This window comes from Anser cygnoides, chromosome 4 (genome assembly GCF_040182565.1).
Source record: "Anser cygnoides isolate HZ-2024a breed goose chromosome 4, Taihu_goose_T2T_genome, whole genome shotgun sequence".
Classification (NCBI taxonomy): Eukaryota; Metazoa; Chordata; class Aves; order Anseriformes; family Anatidae; genus Anser; species Anser cygnoides.
In genome coordinates, this window is record NC_089876.1 from 55,359,795 (window position 1) to 55,384,681 (window position 24,887).

The 24,887-nt window shown below is 36.0% G+C and overlaps 2 protein-coding genes across 6 annotated transcripts in view; one reads left to right on the forward strand and one right to left on the reverse strand.

Moving 5' to 3' along the window:
• The window catches only part of FBXO8 (F-box protein 8), a 19,784-nt gene extending 13,847 nt beyond the window's left edge, over positions 1–5,937 (reverse strand). The window contains exons 1-2 of one of the 3 annotated variants that reach the window (XM_048054058.2): positions 5,803–5,937; positions 1,376–1,712 (exon numbers count right to left, since the gene is read on the reverse strand). In XM_048054058.2, the coding sequence (XP_047910015.1) occupies positions 1,376–1,704 (329 nt within the window). In that variant the 5' untranslated portion in view covers positions 1,705–1,712; positions 5,803–5,937. Of the gene's footprint in view, positions 1–1,375; positions 1,713–4,843; positions 5,348–5,445; positions 5,649–5,802 lie in introns of those variants that run through there. The other 2 variants (XM_013190336.3, XM_066996167.1) reach the window with 2 other exon arrangements.
• CEP44 (centrosomal protein 44) lies at positions 5,923–20,166 on the forward strand. 3 transcript variants are annotated; one of them, XM_048054056.2, is made up of 12 exons: positions 5,923–6,060; positions 6,858–6,922; positions 7,972–8,121; positions 8,763–8,910; positions 9,859–10,005; positions 11,276–11,383; positions 13,057–13,215; positions 13,585–13,794; positions 16,705–16,774; positions 18,711–18,838; positions 19,100–19,137; positions 19,964–20,166. In XM_048054056.2, the coding sequence occupies exons 3-12, from the start codon at positions 8,033–8,035 to the stop codon at positions 20,019–20,021; spliced, it is 1,155 nt and encodes a 384-aa protein (XP_047910013.1). In that variant the 5' UTR covers positions 5,923–6,060; positions 6,858–6,922; positions 7,972–8,032; the 3' UTR covers positions 20,022–20,166. The 3 variants fall into 3 exon arrangements, with proteins under 3 accessions (XP_047910013.1, XP_047910014.1, XP_013045798.1); XM_013190344.3 differs by lacking the exon at positions 5,923–6,060 and adding an exon at positions 6,102–6,285; XM_048054057.2 differs by lacking the exon at positions 6,858–6,922 and having other exon boundaries at positions 5,924–6,060.
• The last annotated feature ends 4,721 nt before the right edge of the window (positions 20,167–24,887 follow it).

Consider the following 24,887-nt stretch of genomic DNA (forward strand, 5'->3'; position numbering starts at 1 on the left):
GTTTGCAGATATTATGTGAACTGAGACTTTTATAAATTTGCTAAATAAGGACAGGTTTTCATGACCAAACTGTATGCTTGGAAGGAATATTTGTGAAGATTTCACTAAATATTTATTTATATATATATATGAGGTGTGTCACAGGATGAAATATTTCTGAGGGAAATACACTTTCTACCAGCATGTTAAGAACATACACTGCATACAACTGTTTAATTAAGAAGCTATAGTACACTTACGCTTTAGTACTGGAAATTTACTTGTATTTTGTATGGTTTTCAAACTAAGGATCAAAAACAGTACAACGCATACCTACTCAAATGTTAAGATGTGCATAAACTTAGAAGCTTAGCAGAACCTTCACCAGAATTCATATTTTCTGTCAAGACAACGGTCTCCAACAACAGAACAACTGTGACTAAGAAATCATAATTGCATTATTCTATTACTGCAGTTCATAAAGCATAATAGGAAGGGAAACTGCTTCAAATGCAGATGGGCAAATAAATAGATGATGGAAGGAAAAAACCTAGAGCACAAAGAAAAGAAAATAAACAGGACCTGGAACAATAACCCATTTACTATATTAATACTACTTACTGTCAGTTAAGTTATGGGGCAAGACTATGTTGTGAAAGAAGACACACATTCTGCTGACCATCTGCTCTAAGCTAGGTATGCTTTCATAGAATTCTTCCCTAGTGCTGTAAAACACCAAATATCAAAGATGGTGTTTGTAATTCAATTTTGATCTTATACTATTTTATTTGATAGAACATGCCATTATTTATTTCCTGGACATATAAACAAGCAGAATTACCTCTGCGAGTTGTATAAATGCATTTCAGCTGTTGTTCAACTGCAGAAGTTCCATGATATATTTGCAGAAATTACCTTTTCTTTCCCCCTTCCTTCTGTCACTGTCTTCCAAAAACAAACGTTTAGGTTGCTCTAAGATAAGTAAAGTACATGAGTTCTCATTCCTTTCTACCTGGAGCTTCAGCTGAATATATTTGCTTGCTTGAGCTAGATATTTATTTGAAGTTCAGAGAAGTAATAATACAAACAGTTCAGCTGGGTGTTAATACAAAAGGGAAGACAAGCCCTTTTTTTTTTCCCACGACATAATCAAACAACAGGTTTGCAGTAATACATATATGCTTACACCAAGCACACTTGTGTGTATAGTAACATCTACTAATACTTGATAGTAATTACAAATCCAGAATAACACATTTTTAAATTGTATTCAAGTTTCTCCTTTTAACTTAGGAAACCTTTGCTACGGTTTGAACAATACAAAGTGCATTCTGAGACAACATTTAAGTTTAATAATTGTTTTTACTATTTCCAGGTAACTTTTTTTTTTGCTTACCCTTGCCAGAGAAGCTCATCATTAGCAAGATCCTGCCAGACGCACGAAGCTAGACAGAGATCAGTTGCATTCAGGTATGACAAAATGGTAAAACTAAGCTCTGGTGGCAGCATTTCCAAGTTAATGAATCCTTCTTGCTCTTTAGATTTTCTTGTCTTTAACAGGTGGTAGATATCAATGCCTCCTTGGGCTTGTTTCCGGTGGCTTGCATTGGAAACACTGTTAGTAGCTATCCTCCTGCCATGTTCTCTGGTAAGATAACCTTGTCCACTGTACCCTTGGTGTTGCAGTTGCTGGTTCCTAGCAACTCTCCAGAGTCCCTGACCCATCTGCGAGCCTGTTGGACATAAAAATACAAGTTAAATATCCTCAGCTATTTAAAAATATTTGTAAGACAGACTCAGGGCAGATTAGAAAATTAAAATTGTAGGTTTGTTCTAAATAACAAAAAAGTGACTTTTGTCAAAGTTATGCTGACAGTTTAACCTGTCTCCAAAGGAGCAACTGAATAAATACTGAAAACAAAAATTGTAACAAAAACTAGAATATTTTTTCCAAATGTTTCCTTGCTTGAAGAGTTACAAAGTTAACAAAAAAACTTCTGCAAACAGTACCAAAGATTGATTATCTATGTCTGATGCAAGTTAAGAAGGCTCAACCATCAGAACATTTGTAATTATTTTTTTCACACTTCATTTAAAATGTAATTTAAAGAGCTTATTTAGAAATACTGAAATGCTGTAAGACATAAGGAAAAATGAAATTGTCCTCAGGATTGGGAAGCACATAAAAATATGCTGATGTTAAGGCAACACTTAACAACTTAGGAATGACTTTTAGCTACAATATTTCTAACTTACTTCAGTGATTATATATAAAGGATTCACTTTCTTGTTTGTGAGAACTCAAAACCTTTGGTTTATAAAAGATCCATCAGATGGTTGGTAGATAACATAGAAATGTAAGGAAAAAAAAGTAAAGCAAAAAAAGTTAATATTTTTGAAAATCCTGAAAACTGTAGAAAACACAGTGACCTACCTAAATTTTTCTTTTTTGTTTTTCTTTTTTCTTTTTCTTTTTTTTTTTTTTAAATCACTGTGACAAAGAATAAAGAAATAAATTTAAGGCAACACTGAGGTTGAATTCTGAAATCATTGTGACTGTAAATTCAGTTACAGTGTTGAACAATTCTCCAAAATGTAAGGCCACTGCTTTGAAAGCCTGGAAGAAGTCTTGACTGGAACACAAGGTGGTGTCTATTCCTTTCTCTTTGCTGTCCTCTCTACAGCCTTTTCAATGTCTGCATTACAATCTCATATCCCAAACCCTTAAGAGGTACCCCAGAAAGACTGAATGTAAGAGACAAGATTAAAAGTCACCTCACACAAAGAACAAAAACTCACTGGCTTCTGTATTTACTTATCACAACTTGTACACTGCATCTATTTATTTATTTATTTTTGTCAAACTTGGCTGCAGATTGTAATAAAGACAACAGATCCTCTATGTTATTCAGGTCTGATGATTTATGAAAGCCACAATTCAAATTTCAGTAATAACCTGCATTTACTAAGAGGGAAAATTAAAGTATAATATATCACACTAATTCGTTATTGGAATGTTTGAATCCCATCACAAGTAGTGCGTATATGGTGATATATCTAATGTTCTGGGTTTTGCTATAATGACAGACCACTCCAAGTAATCATACTAGGAATCTGCAGGATCCTGATGCTGACTTTCGAGAAAGAAACCCATATGGTCTGATAGCATCTCACATGCATTTAAAGTTATCTATATTCTACTAGCAGAGGGAATTAAAAATGGGGCTTTAAAACTGTTAGAAGTTGGAAATGGATGGAAACTGTTCTACATACGCAGAAAGAAACAGGCCACAGATAAGGTGAGTGATAAAAATGGAGAAATTACAGAAAATACAGAAAAAAAAGCATAAGCAATGGAGAGGCCTTAGTAATTCATGCTGATGTTTGCAAAATCTAGCTGTAAATTAAACACATCTACAAGACAAAGGACTCTGCCTATATCTTTAATTGCCCAGCTAGATTAAAATAAGATGTAGCAGCTTTTTTTTTTCTTAAAGCGATATTCCCAGAGTTGCAGTTGCTCAGTGCCACCTTTTTATGTCTTTGAACAGCTAAATCTCTCTAAGGAGAAGGAATGTTAATCCCACAGGAGGATCACCAGTGCAGTTGCAATAAAATCAAGAGCTATTAAATGAATCAAAGATAGGTGTGCCAGAATTGGTATTTGGGACTACAAGCATAAACCCAACAAGTCTCCTGCCACTCCCAACTCCAGCTGCTGCTTCTATTGCTGCAAAGAGCAGGCAGAGTATATTTGTGCAGTAAAGAACGAAGCTCAAAACCAGTTTGTTTGGGTAGGCCACACAACAGCCAAGAGCTAGGAGGATACTTTCCTGGGGGATGAAAAGTGCAGATAAAGAAAATTTCTGAGCAAATACAGCCTTTCAAAAAGGGTTACTATCACTGAACTAGAGGATTCAATTAAGAAGACGTTCCCATTTCGCTAGGCACTGTATATGAGCAAGAAAATCAGCAAGAAAAAATACAACAGTACTGAAATATGAAACATGAAATTTTACATAATAAGAAAAAATAAAACGTATGTGAACTGTGTATGTCAAGTAAGGAGAAAGGAAAGTTCTGCTAGATCTTCTCATTAAGGTAGTTTTTTGTAAGTCAAATTAAGGAATGCATTTTGCTAGTATTTTTGACATCTACTCTGACGTCAGTTTCCATCATTATAACAAAGCTACATTTCTATATATGTTTGTTAACTGCAAACCAATAAAAAAAGTCTTTCAAAAGTACTAATGATTTAGCCATACTTTAAATAAAAGGCAAAAAAAAAGTAGCAACAAGAAATTTTTAAGGCTCAGAGGTACATTAGGGATCATACTGTGACAAATTCCATAACCGTAATATACCAAAAAGACAAGACAGAAAGAACAACAGCAGTATCTGAAACAGACTGTAGAAAGGCTGTGCCCTGTGAGTTATCAAGCAACCTTTAGGGTGCTTGGTAAGGATCTAGCAATTTTGTAACTGCTTTCAAACCTCTTCAAGATCAGATTATCTTTCTGTTTTGTACGCAGCACCTGTAAAGAACTCAGTCATGGTTGCAGGGGATCAAGATTTTCTACCTAGCCCTAAATCAAATACCCAAATTTTAGTTGCTAGCTTACTGTCTTTACTGCAATACCCAGCTAGCAGTTCCTGTTCACAGAATACGCTCTGTTGAGCAATACCGAACTAACAAGAGCACTAACACTTGTTGCTGGTTTATCACCCTACGCAACGCTAAGTGTGACACATCACTTACAACACAACCACTTCTAAATTATTTAACACTAAAAAGTGGCTCTGAGACAAAAACAAACAAACAAAACTGTCAAGAAACTAGAGCTCTTATAACATACTCACGTACTCAGGCAGATGATACCACTGCAGAAATATTGTAAACAGACTTTTGATTGATGCTCTATGTTAAGTACCAACTGAAGAAGTTTCAGGGATGACGGGAAGAGAGACACAACCCAAACCACTCAGAAACGGCTGCTGGAAATTCACGGGCTTTAACGTGTGTGTAGCTACCCAGCAGCTGCCATGCCGTCTGCTGGATCGTGTCCCCTTTCCCCCATCAAGCAATTGCTTTTGGCTTTGCAGTAATCCAGGATAAACGCTGTGAGAACTCACTCGTAACACACGACGAGTCGACTCACTGCTATTACGTGGCCCTTTGAGTAATGGTGCCCAGAAGTATATTTTTCAATTATTTTGAACGTCCATTTTCAACCTCCAGGTTCAGTAAGTCGCTCAAATGTGGGCTCCAACCCTCCAACTTACATAACTTTATCTAATAATGGAAACCTCTTAATGGCTTGATCGCACGAACTAGGCAGGGAAAACAACATGAAGCTTATTTATAAGGCGCTGACCTCCCTGGCTGCGCCTGCCCCACGTCTGCCAAGCCCGATTTCGGTGTCCAGGGCACCACCGAACGGCGTCTCACTCGCCTCACTCCCTTACCTAGCTCACCAAAGCCTTCTTGGAGACCTGAAGACAGGGCACTAAGAGCTGAGCGCAGCCCAGGTTAAACCAGAGGGGCTCGGTAGCTGCCACCCGGCCGGGTAAAGCCCAACGCAGAGGCCGGGCACAGATCTCCGGCGAGATCCGCGTAGCAGCCATCAAAGCCCCCCGGCAGGGAGCCCTGTGCCAGCCCCTTGGGCACCCCGGGGCCCCCCCGGTCCCCTCTACTCCTGGGGAGGCGACGCCCCCGCGCCCTCATTGGCCCTTCCCGTTCATCCGCCGCTTCCGATTGGTCGCGCCGCCCGCCCGTCTGCCGCCGGCTGCCCCGCTGAGGGCAGCCCGCCGGGGCCCCCTTACCTGTGCGGGCTCGGCTCCCGACCGCCGCCGCGACGAGCCCGCTGCCAGCCGGGGCGGGAGCCGCGCCGGGCAGAGCGGGGCTGGGCGGAGGGAGGAGGCGGGGGGAGCCCGGCAGCCCCTCGGGCGCGCAGGGAGGCCGCCGCCGCGTCTCCTGCCGGACTGGGGCTGTTGTTGCTGGAAGTGGCGTCACGGCGGAGGGACGCGCTGGAAGCGGAAGCGGCCGTTGGGCCGCGCTGCGGCGGGCGCCTGAGGCGGGTGGTGAGTGCCGGGGCCGCGCCGGGCGGGGCGAGGCGCCCTGCGGACACCCGGGGGCACGGCGGGGAGGCAGGGCCTGGCCTGGCCTCCGGGCGGGGGTCCCGGCCCTGCCCCGTCGGGAAGGCAGCGCTGTGGGGACGGTACAGCGCGCGGGGGGGCATCTTCTTCAGGCTTACTGGGCTAAGCACCATGAGGCACAGTAATAATAATAATAAAAAAAAATAAACGGTGCGTTGTGACTGCAGGCTCTTACTTTTTTTTTTTTTTTTTTAAAGTTCCTTTTAAAGTGTCTTTTTGCTTCAGCTTTTTGTAATATCAGGTAACGAATTTGTAAGGTGGAGCTCTCGGCTGAGTTCCTTTCTGGCAATGCTATGCCTAGGCTGGTTGAGGAGTGGCAGAGGGAGCTGGGGTTGTTTAGTCTGGAGAAGAGGAGGCTCAGGGGAGACCTCGTTGCTCTCTACAACTGCGTGAAAGGAAGGTGTGGGGAGCTGGGGGTCGGCCTCTTCTCACAGATAACTAGTGATAGGACTAAGAAGGAATGGCCTCAAATTGCACCAGGGGAAGTTTAGGTTGGAAATTAGGAGACATTTCTTCTCAGAAAAGAGTAGTCAGAAATTGGAATGGGTTGCCCAGGGAGGTGGTGGAGTCACCATCCCTGGGGGGGTTCAAGAGAAGGCTGGACCTGGCGCTTAGGGATGTGTTTTAGTGGGTGACATTGGTAGTAGGGGGATGGTTGGACCAGATGATCCTGAAGGTCTTTTCCAACCTTAATGATGCTATAATTCTATTTTGGTCTTTAGGTTTGTAGTGGCGGAATCCTACCCGTCAGCAAGACAAAGTACCTCACAGAATTCTGTATCTTGAGGTAATATCTTCATGCATGTACTGTCTGGCAATACCTCCTCACTGCTTTGCCTGGTAAAACACAAAGTACTGGTTTTCTGGCGGGAAAAGACATTCCATGAAGGTAGCGCCAGGCAGTCATCTGCCCGATTCTAGCAGAAAAACAGATGATAAATTTCTGCTCTAAGGCTTTACAGCTGAAATCTTTACTTTTATGCAGGCTTTTGGGGAAATATGAAGGGTAATGGTAATTATCCTGAAGGATAAATAGCAACTCTCCATTGCCAATTTTTTAGATCTCTCATGACAGGTTTTTTTTTTCAGTCTCCCCTACCTCCATCTGAGAACTTACTAGTCAGTACTGCTTGCTTTAAAAGTATAAATTTTCTGTACTTTATCCCTTTGAAAAAGCTGTTCTGGGTGTTGGTGATCTCCTGCATTGTTGATTCTATTTTGTTGTCTTTTTTTCTTCTTGCAGTCCTCAATTTCCTTGTAGGATAGTTCTGCAGAGAGAGGCATCTCTTTGTAGTTTGTTCTGTGTCATTAGATGAGTCTTTTCTGTGAAGCAAAGCTCATAATAAATTAAAAGCAGGTTCTCAGCTTGAGCGTGACAACGTAGAAGTTGAACTGGACCTTTTGCTCATAGTTCCAGTTAGCTTAGTCCTATCTTGAAGTATCTGGGCAGCCTGTTGCCACACTTCCCTGTGAACAATTTTAAGTGTTCTTAATGGATCATCTAAATAGAGAAGTATTGTCTGATTTGAAACAGCAAAGAATCTTGTTCACTCCTTTTTAGTTGATTTAGCCAGTCCTAAATTCTTAATATGCATTCAGATCTCTATCTTTAAAGGTCTGATAGTTGATGGGATTAGGCATTGCTACTTGATCCTGATACTGAAGGAATGAGGAAGATGAGTGGTATTAGTATTGAGCCATAGCTCTGTGCTGTATTGTAACACTTTGGAAATAGTGGCCTATAGAAAAGATGAGCAGATACCTGTTAAATTTCAATGACAATTCTATTGCATTTAGTAATTTTAATGTTTTTTTTCTTTTTTTGTTGTTTTTAAGGGGAAGAGTGTTCTATATCACATCTATCTCATAATCTGAAAGAAGAATAGAATTTGGAATAATGGCAACAGGAGACCTAAAAGGAAGTTTAAGAAAAATAGAGCAAGGACTCCGCTTGTTAAATTATCCAAGAGATGTAGATTATACAATGTAAGTAGCAGTGTGAATAAACTATGCTAATACATGATGACAACAAGATGTGTAAACAAGATATGTATAAATATTAGCTTTGCATCCAGTGATGAGTAAGCACAAAGGGTATGTCTATGAAAAGTTGAGGTTTGATAAATAGGGACTTTAAGAAGAGGTAATGCAATTTTGCTAGTCTAAGCAATCCTTAGATAATTCTAACATCTGCCACTGTCTTGCTGCTCTTTCTTCTGGTGTTTTTTTATTTTCTTTGATTAATCTGTCGTCTTCCTTATTTCTTTGTAACTGCTAGCAAAACTTTCCTCAGGAATTTTCATCCTGTGAAAATCACAAACAAGGTGTTCAATGCTGAGATAGAAATGCTCTTGCGCTTTAGACCTGCCAATGTTAGAATGATATGAGAGGTCACACAAAATCATTGTTTCAGGAGTTTTACAGGTAATAGTAAGGACTGCTGAATGCGATACCTGGTAAGTTGCTATGAATCAAGATAGATAGAGGAAAAACTTAAGGAGAAACAGTATAACTTGGGTGTCACATGCTGGCAATATTAAAACACCTTTCGAGTAAAATGTTTGTAATCATGTAATTAAGGGCTTTTGTTATCTCCTGATATGTAAAATACTTTTGTATCTCAACAGGTTAGTGAAGGGTGATCCAACTTCATTTTTACCTATCATCAGCTATTCTTTTACATCTTTCTCAACTCACATAGCAGAACTTCTGGTAAAGTGTGATGTGGAGCTTACAGCAAAGAGCGACTTGCGTTTCATTGAAGCTATTTATAAGGTATCTGTCTTCATATTCTTTGCAGAAGAGACACAATTTTGTGCATGGGCTCATAAAAACTAAACATCTAGTGAGAGTAAAAGTTTTTGGCTGTGAATAGGAACTGCAATTTGGTTAAGATTTAAGACAGCTAGTGGTTAGGGCAAGTTTTTATTTAGATTTTCCTGAAAATAGGAAAGGATATTGTTGTCCAAATTCTAATTTTAGGGCAATCGTAGAAGCAGTAACATAATTAAGTCTTATTTTAGGTGTGAGGAATACGGAAACATTTGTTGCACAGTAAGTTACATAGCGAGAAGTGACCTCAGAAGAAATCATAACCAGCAAAAAAAAAAAAGGCAAACTTCAGTAATTGTAATAAAGACACAACAAAGAAACAGTTATTTTAAAACATAGGCCAAATTAATATTAAAAGTCTAGTTCTTAAGAGTTTATAAATTGGAATCAAATTCTTTAAGGTGAATCAAAATAATTTTACACTATTCTTAAATATAGACATAAACATGTTTTATAAATGGAGTCTGGATGTATTAACTAGTAATGGCTTATTCATACTAGCTTTCCATCTGAGGATAGGAGAGAATCCTTTACAAAGTCTTTGTGTAAGCCTTAGTTAGGCCTCTCACTCTATTTGCTGAGATCAATGCAAGCTGTTACTGTGCATTCACTGTGAAAAGGTTGTTTTTGTTTAATTTTTTAAATATTAACATCTATAATAACTTCATGTTTTAGACTGACATAAATTTTGCAAGTGTGATGTGAACAAAATACTTCTGGAAGAGGTATATTGAAAATTTAACTAGAAGAAACAGCTGAGAGTATGGAAACAACCAAATGAAAAAAGGATTAGTTCAGAATTGCAGAATGAAAGAAAGATAAGAACCTGAGCATGCTATTTTTACAATAAATTATATGGTGATTTTGAAAGCAAACTTTATTGTGTTGCAGTTTCTTCGAGATCAATTTCAGTATAAACCGGTTTTAACAAAACAGCAGTTTCTTCAGTTTGGCTTTGCAGAGCGAAAAATACAGATTGTTTGCGACATTATCAACTGTGTGGTGAAAAAGCATAAGGAATTAAGTAACTTGAATAAGGTACTGATCAAATGATAACTTTATTATGAGGTATGTTTCTTCTGACATATCCTTGGTGCTGCAATTAGAAGGTGAAGATGAGTTTATCTGAAGATGAAGCATTACTGGTAGTCAAAGTAGGGGGAAAATTAGTATCAAGTTCCACCTAAGATTTTTAGAGTGCTGTTGGGTATACAAAAGATGTGAAGCTGACAATGTTTTGTAGTATTAAAAAAATAGAATTACTAAAACAAAGATTAATCAAATATTTTAACTTTACAGTAGGTGGTGTATTTCCTGTATTTCTCAACATAGTGAATGTTTATGTAACTCAGAGTTTACAGGTAGAGTTTAGAAACAAAGCAAAATCCTCCACTATGTTGAAGTTCTGGTAACATTTAATTTAAATATGAACTTGTGTTTGTGTTTTGGTGGTACACATCTTAAATGTGATTATTAATCGCATTTGATGGACATTGTTGAGGTAATTTTATCATTCTATGCTGTATTTAAAGACATTTTGATTTAAAAAAAAATCAGTCTTCGTATTTTACAGGAGTTTGAAGATGTTATAAAATCATATGAAACAGAACTTGTATTTATTTCATTTGTCACTTTTGGGGGCATAATTACATACTTTTTTTGTTCCTGAAGTTGAAGTCTTTCAACTTCTTCAGCCTGGAGAAGAGAAGGCTTTGGGGAGACCTTAGAATGGCCTTCCAGTACCTGGAGGGGACCTACAAGAAAGGAGGAGAGGGACTCTTTCACACAGTGTAGTGTGACAAGGAGAAATGGTTTTAAACTGAAAGAGGGTAGATTTAGATTAGATATTAGGATAAAATTATTTACTCTGAGGGTGGTGAGGCAGTGGAACAGGTTGTCTAGAGAAGCTGTGGGTGCCCCATCCCTGGAAGTGTTCAAGGTCAGATTGGATGGGGCATTGGGCAACCTGGTCTGGTGGGAGGTGTCCCTGCCTAGGGGATGGAACTGGGTGATATTTAGGAATATCACCCCTGCAGGGGGTGGAACTGCGTGATATTTAAGGTCCCTTCCATTCCAAACCGTTCTGTGATTCTATGAACTTTGTTGCAAGTCATCATTTACGTTTGTGACCAACTTTGTTGCAGCCTTGCATAGGTGTTACAAGTATTATGCATTCATTCTAAGATCCATTTTGTCTGTTAATTTAGTATGTAATTTATTTAGACAGTGTTGTACTGCAGAGGTTTAAATGTCTTTGTGTGCTGTGCCCGTTAATGACACACCCTCCACCCCCCTTTTCAATTTGAAGGTTAAATCCCAAACAAGGAAGAAACTTAGACCTTTGAAGTGTGAAGTATGGTCAAATTGTGGTACTGTCCCTGCTGGTCCCAACGGCAGTGCTCTAAATTCCAAACAGGTATGAATGTAGTTGTCACATTGTATGTCTAAATGTTAATCTGATTTATAATCTAATCTCCCAGGCTCTTTCTAGAGTATGTGCTTTCACTTAGGTTCTAATGTTTGATCACAGTAGGTATCTTTTTCAAAATGTGGGTGACTGAAATAGTAGCTATGTCCTGGTTTTGGCTGAGATAGAGTTAATTTTCTTCACAGTGTCTGGTATGATGTTGTGTTTTGGATTTAGGATGAGAATAATGCTGATAACACACTGGTGTTTTAGTTGCTGCAGAGCAGTGCTTGCACAGAGCCAAGGACTCTTCAGCTCCTCATGCTGCCCTGCCAGTGAGGGGGCTGGGGGTGCACAAGGAACTGGGAGGAGACACAGCCAGGGCAGCTGACCCAAAGTGGCCAAAGGGATGTCCCATACCTCCTGGCATTATGCTGAATGATTAATACAGGGGAAGTTGGCTGATGGGGGCTGCCGCTGCTTGGGAAGGGGCTAGAATTGGTTGACGAGCAGTGAGCAGGTGCATTGTGCATCACTTGTTTTGTACTGGTTTTAATTATTTATTACGATTATTATTTCTCTCTTTTTATTATCTATTATTATCTATTATCTCTTCATGGGTCTTTATCCCAACCCATGAGTTTTACCTTTCCAATTCTTTTCCCCCATCCCACTGGGAGGGAGGGAGTGAATGGCTTTGTGGTGCTTAGCTGCCTGTTGGGTTAAACCACAACAAGCTATTACAGAGAAAACTGTTTCTCTTTTACTGAGTAGCTGATTTCAGTCTTGATAGTACCAATCAAGTACTGTTGTCTGTTAGTTGCATTATACAAAAAAGGAGGAACAGTAATCAAAATGAAGATTCAATTGGGAAAAACAATATACATCCTTTTTGGAGATTGAATTGTGTTTGGCTTGACATTATGCTGGTTTCAGTGTAGGTTTCAAAATACTTCTTACTCTGGGTATGTATGCAAGTGTATTAAGAATTCCCTTGAAGAGAAGAATTTTAGCTTCACTAAAACACGTAGTAATCTGCAAGTGTTTAGATACTGCATAAAGCTAGTAATTATGGATTCTTAATATTAGGTAAAGTATTTTGTGTTGTGACAGGTAGAGATCATAAGACTTGCTCCAGCTGGAAAGAAGGGCAACATTTGTCTTTTGCTCTCTTGGAGGAAAGTATTCAAAGGAAGTGGAATATGTAGCTAATTGGGCTACTTTGGCAGTAGCCAAGGAAAAGACTTCCAAGCTTCCTAGTTATTTTTTTTTCTTTCTGAATGGTATAGAGGTAGTTTTAATGTTGAAACTGTGTATTTGTATTGTGAGTTTCATGCCTCCTTTCATACTTTGAAATCTAATAACCTTAGACATCATTAATGTCCTTTTATACAATAAGAAAGGCCATTAATGATTTCAGTACTGTTGAAGGAATACCAAGGTATTCAGTAGCTATGGTAAATTGTGTGAATATTTGTTTTACAATTCTTTCATGTGTATGTGATTACTTTTTAAAAATTAAACTGCTATTGCTTTCTATGTTTTGCAACCAGCTGGGATACGTTTGTTAGATTTAAAAAAAAAAAAAAAAAAAGCTAGGCTAAAGGCTGTTTAAGTGATAGATTTTTTTTCTGTTTTTTTCTTTTTTTCTGTTTTTTTTTTTTTTTTGACATGCTCAAAAGATACCTCAAGTAGAACGGCACTCTGGAAGTGAAGTTAGTGATGACCTTCATCCAGCATCCCTTTGTTCAGCACCGCTTCATCCACCACCCCTTCCAGATGAGGGAGGTAATGAAGAATTGTGCATAGATGATGACGTTGTGGAAGTTAAATGTGAACAAGTAAGAATTTTTATTTAAGATGTCCACGTGCATTCTTATTCTTAATATTTCTTACAGGACTTTCCTAAAAGGGGGAGGTTTTTAAAAAGATAGCTGGATTCTTCTTAAATGTAACTAGTAGATATATAACAAATGATTGGGGAGGGATAAAAAAGTCAAATTCTATTGTCTTTACAAGAGACAATTCTGTTAAATTTCTATAAAAGCTTAGTTCTGTGAATGCTGTTAATGACAATTCTAAAAGGTTACTTTCTAATGTAGAAGAATGTGGTTATTGAACATGAGGAAAATTCCACTTAGCTTATTTGATCAAACTATGAATTATATCTATGTCAAAATTAGAGAATGTGTTCTTATCCATATTTTCAGGTCATAGAAGATAATTCTCAGATTGAGTTCCTAAGGAGCCAGCTCGCTGATTGCCAGGAAAAGCTTCATAAACTAGGTTGGATTGAAGATAGGCTACATACTTTAGAAGAGAGACTGAAAGGAAAGATTACTATAGACGAGAAGGACTGGAATAATTTGTTGAGCCGAGTTTTGCTCCTTGAAACAGAATTGCTGGTGCAGTCCAGAAAGGTATATCAACTTCCATTTTTCTTCTCTAAAAAAAAAGGCAGATATAACTATCAAAATATTTTTTTTAGTACTGTGTAGCCATTACCAGATAACAGAAGTGTTGCCAGACACAACACTCTCAGCCTGTTTATGCTTTTCTCACCTCCTGATGTATGCCCTTTGCTATTTTTAAAGGGGTGATCTTGAATACAAGTGCTATTTGTGGAGTTGGTGATATTTTTTTTCTTTAACTGTGAAGTTCTGTTGCTTTCTCATGCTCTGAAGCAAAGCTCTCCATTGGAAACGGTTTCCTTTCAGGAACAGAAGGTATAGCTCAGCATATTTTCATGAGTAATGACCGTGCGTGGTTTTTATTTGTTACTGAACTTTTAGAAGGAAGCTTTTGTAGACTTGTAATTATACTATATTTTGAAAACTTACCGTTTCTGTAGTGGAGGATTTCATTATGTTAGGGACACATTTAAGCTTGCTTTTTTTGGTCCATATTATCAAATTTTATCTCATACCAGACTGCAATTGTTGTTGCAGTAATCTATGAGGTAGTACTTTTTCCACTGATTCAGCTGAATTCATATCTTTTAATTCTCCAGACTGATCTCTAATCATATACATCCGAAAGATTGTCTTCGTTCTATATACCTAAAATTGTCAAAAATAAGTGGTACAACAGAAAATAAAGAGTTAGTGGGAAAAGTTAATTCCCTTTTTAGCCCTACTACTATTTTATGGTTATCTTTTAAATTTATAACCTGACTGATATTTCTCCCTTTTGCTCTTCCCTCCCCTTTCCTTCAGCCTTACCTGTGATGCTCGTTGTATTTTTAAATGTGAAAAGGTACTGTAACTGTGATGTGGCTGTATTTGGCGTATATGTCAGAGCAAATCAGGTGTTTTCTTACATTGAGACGGTCTTATTTCTCATGGGGTTGAAACGCCTTTGTATAAAGATGTACGTTACATAATTTCATACATGTACATGTGTTTTGAGCTGCAGTGACCTGTAGCATCAATTTTGTCATTGCATGCTTGATTTCAAAATGTATTTGCATGTGTATCCAAAGGATACCAGGAGAATCTTTTCAGAAGTTGAAAACTTATGAAAAATAGTTTATCAGTGTTTCATTTTTCTGTAGTTATAAGAATGTTGAACTTACTTGTAATCAGGACCTCAGAGTGTATTTCTGGCCCTGCAATATGAAAATGTTGCTAATACTTGTATACAAGACATTTTAGTATATTTTTTTCCTGTGTTCATTGAAAGTGTGCTAGTTACGCAAAGTCGTGAAATGGATAAGTGTTCAGACTAAGTGCTGGGATATTTCTGAAGGGTGTAGTTCAGACAATAATGACTGACATTATCAATTACTTTTTTTTTGCTTAACAGTTTCAAGTAGCCAGTTTCAACGGCTACTTTTGACAGCAGAATGGGAAGGCTTGTGATTCAAACTAGGCTTTTTCCTTCATTTCTGTAAATTTGGTTTATTATTACTCTGGTATCATATGTATTGAAGTAGTTCAGATGTCTGGAATACTTGCTGTGAAAATATACTAATACTAATACCACTCAAAAATTTCCAGTAAGATAATTGTATGTCTCTACTAGATGTTACTGTAAGAAATTATCTGCAGAAATAATTTTGAGTTTAGTTTGTGTGTGGTATTGTTATTTCTTTCAAAGCAAAAGAAGCAGTTTTTTACATTAAAAAAGAAAGTCTTAAACTGTAACTTTTTTTTTTTGCAACAGACTTTTGAAAACTGCCAAGAAATAACCCTTTGGGTCAGAGAATTGCTTCTCCTTTGTTTTTATGAAATTCCATCCAAGTTGTTCTTAGTAATTCTGAATTGCTTCTGTATCTACGGTTTTCTTCTTACTCTTGCATTTTTCAGGCAACTTCTGGCATCTAGCCAACACAGCAGGACCACTCTAAGATTTGTATTGCACTGCTGCCAAAGTAGCAGCAGCTGTGCATTTAACTCTGGGAAAATCTGAAAGCTGCCAAACCTGTTCAATGAAAGGAATTGGGCAGAAGCAGTCAGTGTAGATAATTTTTTTTTTTTCCTCTGCCTTCTTTTAATGACTTATAATTGCAGTTGTCTTCAGCTTCTTCCCATACAACACCTACTAATTCTTCCTCATTTACTTGGATATAATTCCCTGTTAACTGATATAGTTAGTCCATTATGTAAAGTGATATATTTTCCTGCAGGGTGAGATTTGAAATTATAATAATAGTTATTGGTTTTAAAAAAAAGTCTGTTTTTGAGTTTTTTTTAAACTTTGAAATTAGGAAATTGCACACATTTGTTGTGAGTAGAACATCAGTTTTGATTCCTTGTTTATGAACAACCTTTTCTAAGCTAGATTGAGTGAAACTGAGAACCTTTCTTGAAAAAACGGTCTCATTTAGAAGCCTGAAAAACTAGCTTAAACTAGACTTTTGAGTTCTAACCATTTAGATGGAATGAATTTCAGTTCATCTTTACACTAATTTCTAGGACTGAGGAGCTGCATTTCTGATTATCAACTGTAAGTGGAAGGTTTGCTTACTTTAAACTTCACAGCAGCCACCATCAAGATGTAATTGTTAGCACAGGCAAAGTACAGTGTAACTGTTCATTCTGCTGAGTTATATGCACTATATTTGGACTTGCTTTTGACCTGTTTATCAACAGCAATATTAATAAATCCTACATAAAATAGGGGATTCTTAAACACAATGTGAGTGTGAAATTTAAGATTTTTTTTTTTTAAGCCGAAGAGCAGTTCTGTGAAAATATCTGTGCAGTGCTAACATACTTGGATTGGTGTAGCAAATGCATGCATATTTGGTACTTATGTATAACTTTGTTCAGTCAAAAGATATCTTAAAACAGGATATAAGGCTAAAATGCAGTAAACTTGTATTTCAGAGAGACTTGTCATCAGCGTTCAGCAGTGTAAGTCAAGAATGTGCTTCTAATACGATTCCAGTTTCTCCTGGTGAGTATTAATGTTTTTTTTTTTTTTAATTAAGTCATATGCTAAGCACTTCTGCTGACCTTGGCTAAAACAGTGGTTTTTTAACTAGAGAGTCAATTGTGATTTAGAGACCTTTTAATTTAAATGCATGCTTCAGATCAGAAATGAATCTGCTAGCAATTTCATGTTTGTAATTTATTCTTTAGAAGCTGTATTTACTCTAATTGTTTTAAATGTATTAATGCAAATGCATGGCATATTAATTAAGCTGAAAGTAACACTCTACCAAAAGTCTCAGATGCAAATTTAAGGTGCTGTAGTTAAAGCTGTGAAAAGTAATAATGTTGGATGCACTTCAAAGCAGTTACAATGTTTTAAAAAATAAAATTTTCAAGTACAAAATAAATTTGCTGCCACAGGTCTATTATATTTAAAATAATTGCACATTTTAAGTTTTCTTTACTTATAAAGGGAAAACTGAAGTTTTTTGTTCATAATCTGTGCTGAACGTTCTCTATAGTTTCATTCCTTTTGAAACAATGGCTATCCTCACTAGCTTTTTCACTGAGCTTTCTTATCTTGAAGACCACAGCAGAAGCTTTTTCCAGTCTCCAGCTGAATTTTGGAAGACACAAGTAGTCAATGAAACAGCATTAAGTGGGAAGAAAACTAAAAATATTCTCTAGTTCCTAAGTAATTCTTATTTCTTTCTCAGTGGTAGCTTCTTAGCCTATATGTTTCATCACATTAATTTGGTCTGTCTCCTCTATGGCGGCTATTATCCCTATCACCATTAGTTAGGAGAGTATTGCATTTCGTATTCTCATTTATTAGGCCTTTTTGTCCCCTTTTGGGATATTGGATAGAAACTGGAAGGGTAACTAGGAACCTACTTCTGTTAATCTGAATAATCCAGTTCTATGGAAATTAGGAAGGCCTCTTAATAGACCTTTTTAGAGACTTAAAAGCAAAAAACCTTGCCACTTGTTTACTTGCTTTTGTATGTTCAATGATATATTATTGACACTTGAGGACTTCATAGTCAGCAAGTAGGCTGATGGTCTTTAAAAGGCAACCTTTATGTTTTCAGACTTAGAGAATTCATCTGGATTTTCCAAAATATGATCCAGAAAACTGTAGGCTTAAAGGCTGTGCAGCCAGTCGTAACTCTTGTATTGAGGATATGCAGTACTCAGAATGCATTTTTTGCTTGTAGTGCTCTTCATGAATCACTACTGTATTGAAGGAACACTTTTTAATTTTAATTGATTAAAATAATACGTTTCAAGTACAGAATAGCGTAGCTGAACATGTTCCAGAGTTTTTATCTGTAGATGATTGCATGATTAAAAATAAGGACACAAACACTTGTTTTAAGTACTAAAATGTTATTTTCCCTGACAACACTATTCTGAATTGAAGAATATCAAAGCCTTCCCAAAGTAAAAGATAGCATGCAGCATCCATTCAGCAGAAACAGACCTAAAACTAGTCCAGTGGGAGCAGAGCTAGGGAGACAAAAAACTTATTTTTAGCTAAATAAGTGATGACTTTATATTTTTGCTGCTTAAAAGACAGGTTACCTTGCACAAATTAAAAACCACGTTTGAACAGGTGATTCACAGTGCAAATACTGTGAACATTCTGAAATTACTCTTTAATATTTGATCCAGTAATTAAAGTTTAATTGCTGATTTTACTGTAGTCAGGATAAAAGGTAGCTTTCCTAAATGATCTTTTTGGAATTTGTCTTGCATTATATATAATATACTCTACCTACCCTTGTCTTAAGAAATGAAAAAAACTAGTTTGGACCCTCACCAGTAGCTTTTTTTCCTCTCTAAACAATGCATTCTCTTCTGTTATTACATACTGTAAATCAAGCTATTTGATAGCTGACCTTGCAGTAAGGGAGCAAAAAGGCAAAGGTGACATAAAAATGAGTCTTTCTCAATAGATACAGAAAGGAAGGAGGAGATGCCAGAGAGTCTTCATCAGTCGTCTGGATACAGTTCACTATTATCCACAGACCCATCTCCCAAAGCCATGACCATTAATTCTCATGGTCTGACAGACATTTCAAAGGTAAGTAAAACTGGCAAGTGCTTAGTTGATTTCCTTTCTGGGGTCAAGAGAACAAGTAAGCATTCGTTTTAGTTGTATATACTACTAGTGAAAAACAAGGAAACTATGCAAAACTATGTCTAGGTCTGTCTCATAAAAATCCTTTCGATATGTAAACAGTGCTTAAAGTTACATTTTCTCAATGAATTTTTCAGGTTGAAAGTCCATCTGAGGAATGTTAGCTTTGAAGAGTTCACTAAACTTGTTGCTTTTAAATTGCAGGAGACAACAAGACAAAGAATGGAACGGATAAGTAAAATGTAAGTAATAGGAAAGGGCGGCAGGAATTCATTTCCCAGGAGGGAGTTGTACTGGACTAAGGCTTATGGAGAACGTACATATGTGTTCCAAACCTCAAAGGTCTCTACATCAGGTGTGGCATTTCCTTATGACTCCACTGGATAATAAATCCACTTACAGTTCTGTATTTTTGGAATGAGTCACTGTTTTGGTTTCTAAAAAGTAATACAAAGCATTGTTAATAGTATTAACTGGAGATTAAAGAGTGTTTAGAGTTTGATTGACAAGGAATAGGAATATTAGTATCTTTTGATAGAAGTTTCTGGAATGAGCAACTTTTTATTCCTGAAAATTATGACATTTCCACTCTGCTTTATTATTATTTAAGGAAAAAATAAGGTAAAACCAACTTTAGGCTAAGCATTGCATTAACTGTATTAAGGTGTGTTTCATGCTAGTGCTGAGATTGGTAAAGAAATTTTTTTGTAAGAAATATTTTTATTACACTTGAGGAATTGCTGTATAAGATTTTCTTAGCAAGAAATTTGTACATTATACAAATGCCAGCCCTGAATAAACTGTAGTTTTTTTTTTTTTTGTGATTTAACTTCCTCTAATTTTGAGTGGGCTACTTCTTTCTGTGTATACTTAGGTTTTATTGATATTTGGTAGGCATTTTAGTCTGCAAACCAATTACAGAAGAAAAGGGGGATGACAGCCCTCTTAGTTTAATGCTGCTTATTGGTATTTTGGATTCATTGGAAAGTAAGAAATAATTGATTTGCCTTTTACTGTATTTTAATAAGTATGCATGAGTATATAAACAATTTTTTTTTTAATTTTCAGAATAGAAGAAACCTCAGAATTGTTGAAAACCTCAAGTAACACCTCTGAGAAAACTTGAAAGAACAGGTCTTCAGACCTGGTCTCTGTAGACTTACGGATATCAAAACTAATATGTATGTTTGTACAGCATTAAATTTTTAATATATTGAATTTGTAATGATCACTGGTGCTTATACTCCTTTGAATAAATATCTTCTAATGCATCTGTGTATTTTTTTTTTTCCCTCCCTGACTTTTGGTTTTAAAAACTGTTCAAATAACTTCCACCCCACCCCAGTCCTTTTGTGAAGTCATTAGAGCAGTGTATTTTTGTGTTGACATTTGTTAAAAGTGTGCTAAGTAATATGTTTTTTTAAAGCGTGAGCTTGAGGACCATGGTTTACATCCTGTTGGAAACACTCCAGCTGGGACTTGCATATTGTACCCAAGAGGCTTTCTTACATACCATCTTACCATCTGTACTGTTAAGTAAGTCTTAATGAAAACTTAAATACGCGATTTTAAATATGCACCTTTTTGACTGCTTTGTTTAATACAAATTTTCATGCCTAGCTGGAGCACACCAACACATTATGGATTTCATTAACACTGACAAAGTGAGGGTCAGTTTGATCCTAAGCACTGAAATGTGCAAGTCAGTCTGTAGATTTTGACTGCGAGAGATGTGTTGAGTGTTTTAGTACTCTTACCCAACATATTTTAAGACCAGCAGCACAGATGGAGACCATCCAGTATACAAAGATACAAAACACTTTTATGATTTGAAGCCGTATTAAAATTTCCCTTTAGAGATATAAGTAGATGTAAGACTTCCATAAACATTATATAATCAAACCAAAGATGCGTGGGGTATGATAAGATTTATTACCCTTTGTAAATGGGTGGCCTATCATATCAGGATTTCTTTGGGCTATAATACCCACTTCGTGTAAAAGATTTTTGGAGTTTGATATAAAAATTGGATTTTTTTTGGCAGAGTTTATAGATGAAGGCAAAAGCAGCTGTTTGACATTATGATGTAAAAATGTGTTTTAACAGTAATTACGATTCTTTTCTATAAACATATGGAATTTAAGTTGACTATTTTACATACAAAGAGCAACATATGTGGATCCATTATGCTCTATAAACTGGAACATTAGATTTTGTTTGGAATTTTGCACTAGAACTTTCTTCACTGTAGTTGCTTCCAATAAATAAATAAATAAAAGTTAGATGATGTGAACTAGTTTTGCCCTTTTTGAAAACAGACCTTGTAAATCACTTCGTTAACCTAACAATGAAATGATTTTTTTTTCCTAAATGTGAGACGGAACCACTTAAATGGAAAATAGATGTTATCTTCCTAAAAGAGGACTGCAGCACCATCTTGTGGAAATAATTTATACAAAATAATAAGCAGAGTAGGAAAAAAGTATACAGTTAAAAACATTGCTTTAAACTAATAATGATCAAACACTTTGAAATACCATGTCGTTTTTAAAGTTTCCTTTTTTGTCTTGTCTTGGAAGAGGAAAAGCAATTTAATTAAAATAATTATGAATGATATTTGGTAAAGTTCATGGCAGGAATGAGAAAAACAATGAACCTGTGTATGTTGGTGTGTTCAGTTTGAGAAAGTGTTAATCAATGAAAATGATTCAAGTTACAGGGATTTAGCATTGAAAACAGCTGAGTGATGCAATGTTAGAAAAAAGTCTTTGTTATAGTGCAATTTAATATCATTTCTGTTCAGTACTGCAAAATTGAAAACCCAAAGTTGTTCAACTATTTCCTTTTTTGAGAAACTTTTCTCTACATAATGTGATTCAGCCTTTGCAGTTAAAGGTTTTGCTACTCCTGTTTTCAGGACCAAGCAAGCTCTCACTTTGATCAAAGTCAAGCCAAGAGCGTTACTGTTAGGGCAGTGGAACTGGTTTTCTAATGGTATTTTTCTCACACTTTTTTTTTTTTTTAAACAAAATTTTCTTCTGGAAGATTATTCTGTATTCAGGAAAATAAATACTTTTACTGCATTCTAATCCCTTATGTTTTTGAATTACACTTGTTTAATTATTCAATTATATCATTGGAAACAATACTAGTCATGTCATAGAACTTCACAGAAGAAGTGCAATGATGGGAAGTGCATTTCAAGAACAAAAATAGCAGCTGTTTTTGAAAATTGTTATACCAATTGAGCATTGCTATAGTAGTCTAAGAATTGATGTTCCAAATGTGCAACCAGTTGCATTGGGTGAATCATGTTGAGTGAGAGGAAACTTTGGAAGCATTCTGAAATTAAATTCATCCAGATAATATTCTTTACTATAGTTTCCATCATGCCTACTACCTCTTTCCAATGACTTGGAAAAAAATTCCTTTTGATGAAGATAAATTTTCTATGATTATAGCTCATTAATTGAAGTACTATTATTGCTTAAAGTTACTGAATTTAACCATTAGTTTATTATTGTTTTTATACATAAGGTTTTTGACATCATTATTTCCTGAAGTATCAGTAATTCCACCTTGTAATGCACAAGTACATTCAGTTATATAATAAATAAATATTTTTAAGATAATAAAATGTAACTGCATTTTAAGTAAAATACTAAAACCTAAGCCTCCAGTAAAACAGGATTTTTAGTTGATTTTTAAGCAGATTATGAGTTTTATAAAACTTAATTTATTCCCATTATGTTCTTTTACTCTGCCTTATAAAGCATCAATATGCACTTAAATTTGTTTAATGAAATTAAAATGTGCTATAAAAAACAATCATCTTACTCCAAACCTGTAATACTGAAAGGCAGTCTGATGAGATCTTTTAGTTGTATTCTGAGATAGTACATATACTGATACAAGTTGAGGAATTCCAGTGCTCTAAGTCATAGTTACTAAGAAAACCATTGGAGACTATGATACTAGAATATATGTTGTATTATGTCACTTTTGATGTTCAAGATCTGGTACTTAATTTGTATTGCAGATCACTCAAATTTGGTTGTACTGAACTGTGAGACAAGCTGAGTTCAGTTATACCCCAGCGCTTAAGTCTAACTTGAGTTGTTTTTCATCATCAGAATTGTATTCAAGCTGAGGGCCATGATTACTGTGTGCTCTATTTCCTTACGAGTGTATCCAGTTATCTTAATTATTCTTTGAATTATTTTTATATGTTTTGGTCCTGGTTTAGTTATATATCCTATGTCAGGCTTAATTCAAGTAGTCCAAAAACAATCGTGTCCTTAAAAATGTTTTTCTTTCCTTTAAATTTTTCTGATACAAAATACTCATTTTCTTGAAATCAGTTCCACTAAGGACAAATTTCTGTAACTGCAATCCAGACTCTCTGGGGAGAGAGATTACTTGGTTTTCCTTCGCTCTGTCTAACAGTAGAGACATCTTTGAACTCCAAAGTCAAAATAATTTTGTTGCTTTTTTTTGTCTGTTAACTTGGTGTAATTGTTAAAAAAGTTTTTGAATAAATACTCCAGTACCGTATTTTCTATTTTTATTTTTTTAGCTTGTGCTGCTGGTAAAATAGTAATAGCGTGACTTCAGTTTAGCTATACTTGATGAGGGTGGCAGTTTTCTTACTGTGGAAGATCAAATAGGTGATTGTTCAAATGAACTATTCCTTTTAATTTCTTAAAAACAAGAATATGTGTAGAGTTGGGGAAATAGTTGTGTCTGGTGCCCGTACGCTTCACAATAGTTTTTTTTTTTTCTTCATTTCTGAATTTGTTATTATGGCAAGTAATGTCTGTTTGGTTCTTTTTTCCCCTTTCCCATTGGCTTTTTTTTTTTTGACAAATTACATCTATTTTTGTTTTGTTATGAAAAGCTAGGTACAGCTAAAATCAGACATACGGCAACACTAAAATTCAAGAGGTGCATTCTTGCTTTGTAAAGGTTAGATTTCCAGAGGAGGAATAAAATATGGTGATAAAAATGTGAGAAGCTGCTAATATTAATGAAATTTTTTTAGTTATTTTTTATTAGAGATATTTAAAATTCTTTCCTAATCATCAATGTTCAGAAGTTAAACCAGCTTATTTTTTATCAACTGCTTGTTTTGATATGGGAAGTTAGCTTTTTCTAACAGTCTGAGTTGTAATATGTTGCACTTTAAAATTATGTATTTGACATTACAGTTATCATTCCAAACGCTTTATGCCAATAGCTCCTTCTCAGTTTCTCTCATGGAACTTTTTTAAACTCTGTATGGTAAAAACCTAAGGAGTTCACCCATGACCCTCAGACAGCACAATAAGCTTTGTTAAGAAAGATATTAAATCTGCAAAAAATGTTTCATCGTATATGAAAGTGTTTCATATGCCACGGTAGTATGTTGCTGTAGTCTCTAGGCAGAGCTGTGCAACAGAGGTCTGTTTTTTTGTTCTCTGTAAAATTCTTAGTATGATGCAGCTATGCCAGAGGAACAATCAATACAAGGGTAGTTATAAAAATATTTGGCGATATTTTTATGTGTACTTTGGTTAATCTAATTCTAAATAGCTAGGCATTTCATTATTGTACAGCAAATCATTCACTTGGAATAAGAAAACAAGATTTTTTTTTTTTTTAGGGAGCAAAATTTAATCAAGTTATTTCCCATTGTGGTATAAAAGAATGCATCTTCACTACAGCTTAAGAACAAATCTGAAAGGTTAATATTTTTCTCTTAAGAATACGTGTGTGTTTTTTTTTTCGTTTGTTTTGTTTTTAACTTAATTTCCTTAGGCTTTAAATCTAGGATGCATTTCTCATTCAGTCTGCAGTTAAAATATGCAGAATTTGAAATACAACTGACTAATTTTGTCCAATACTGACTTCTGGTCTTATATTTCTTGTTTAATTTGTCAACTGGCAGACCTGCCAAAAAAAAAAAATTGAATTAATGAATGTCTTAGTGTTGCCTTACCACTTTCAGACATAA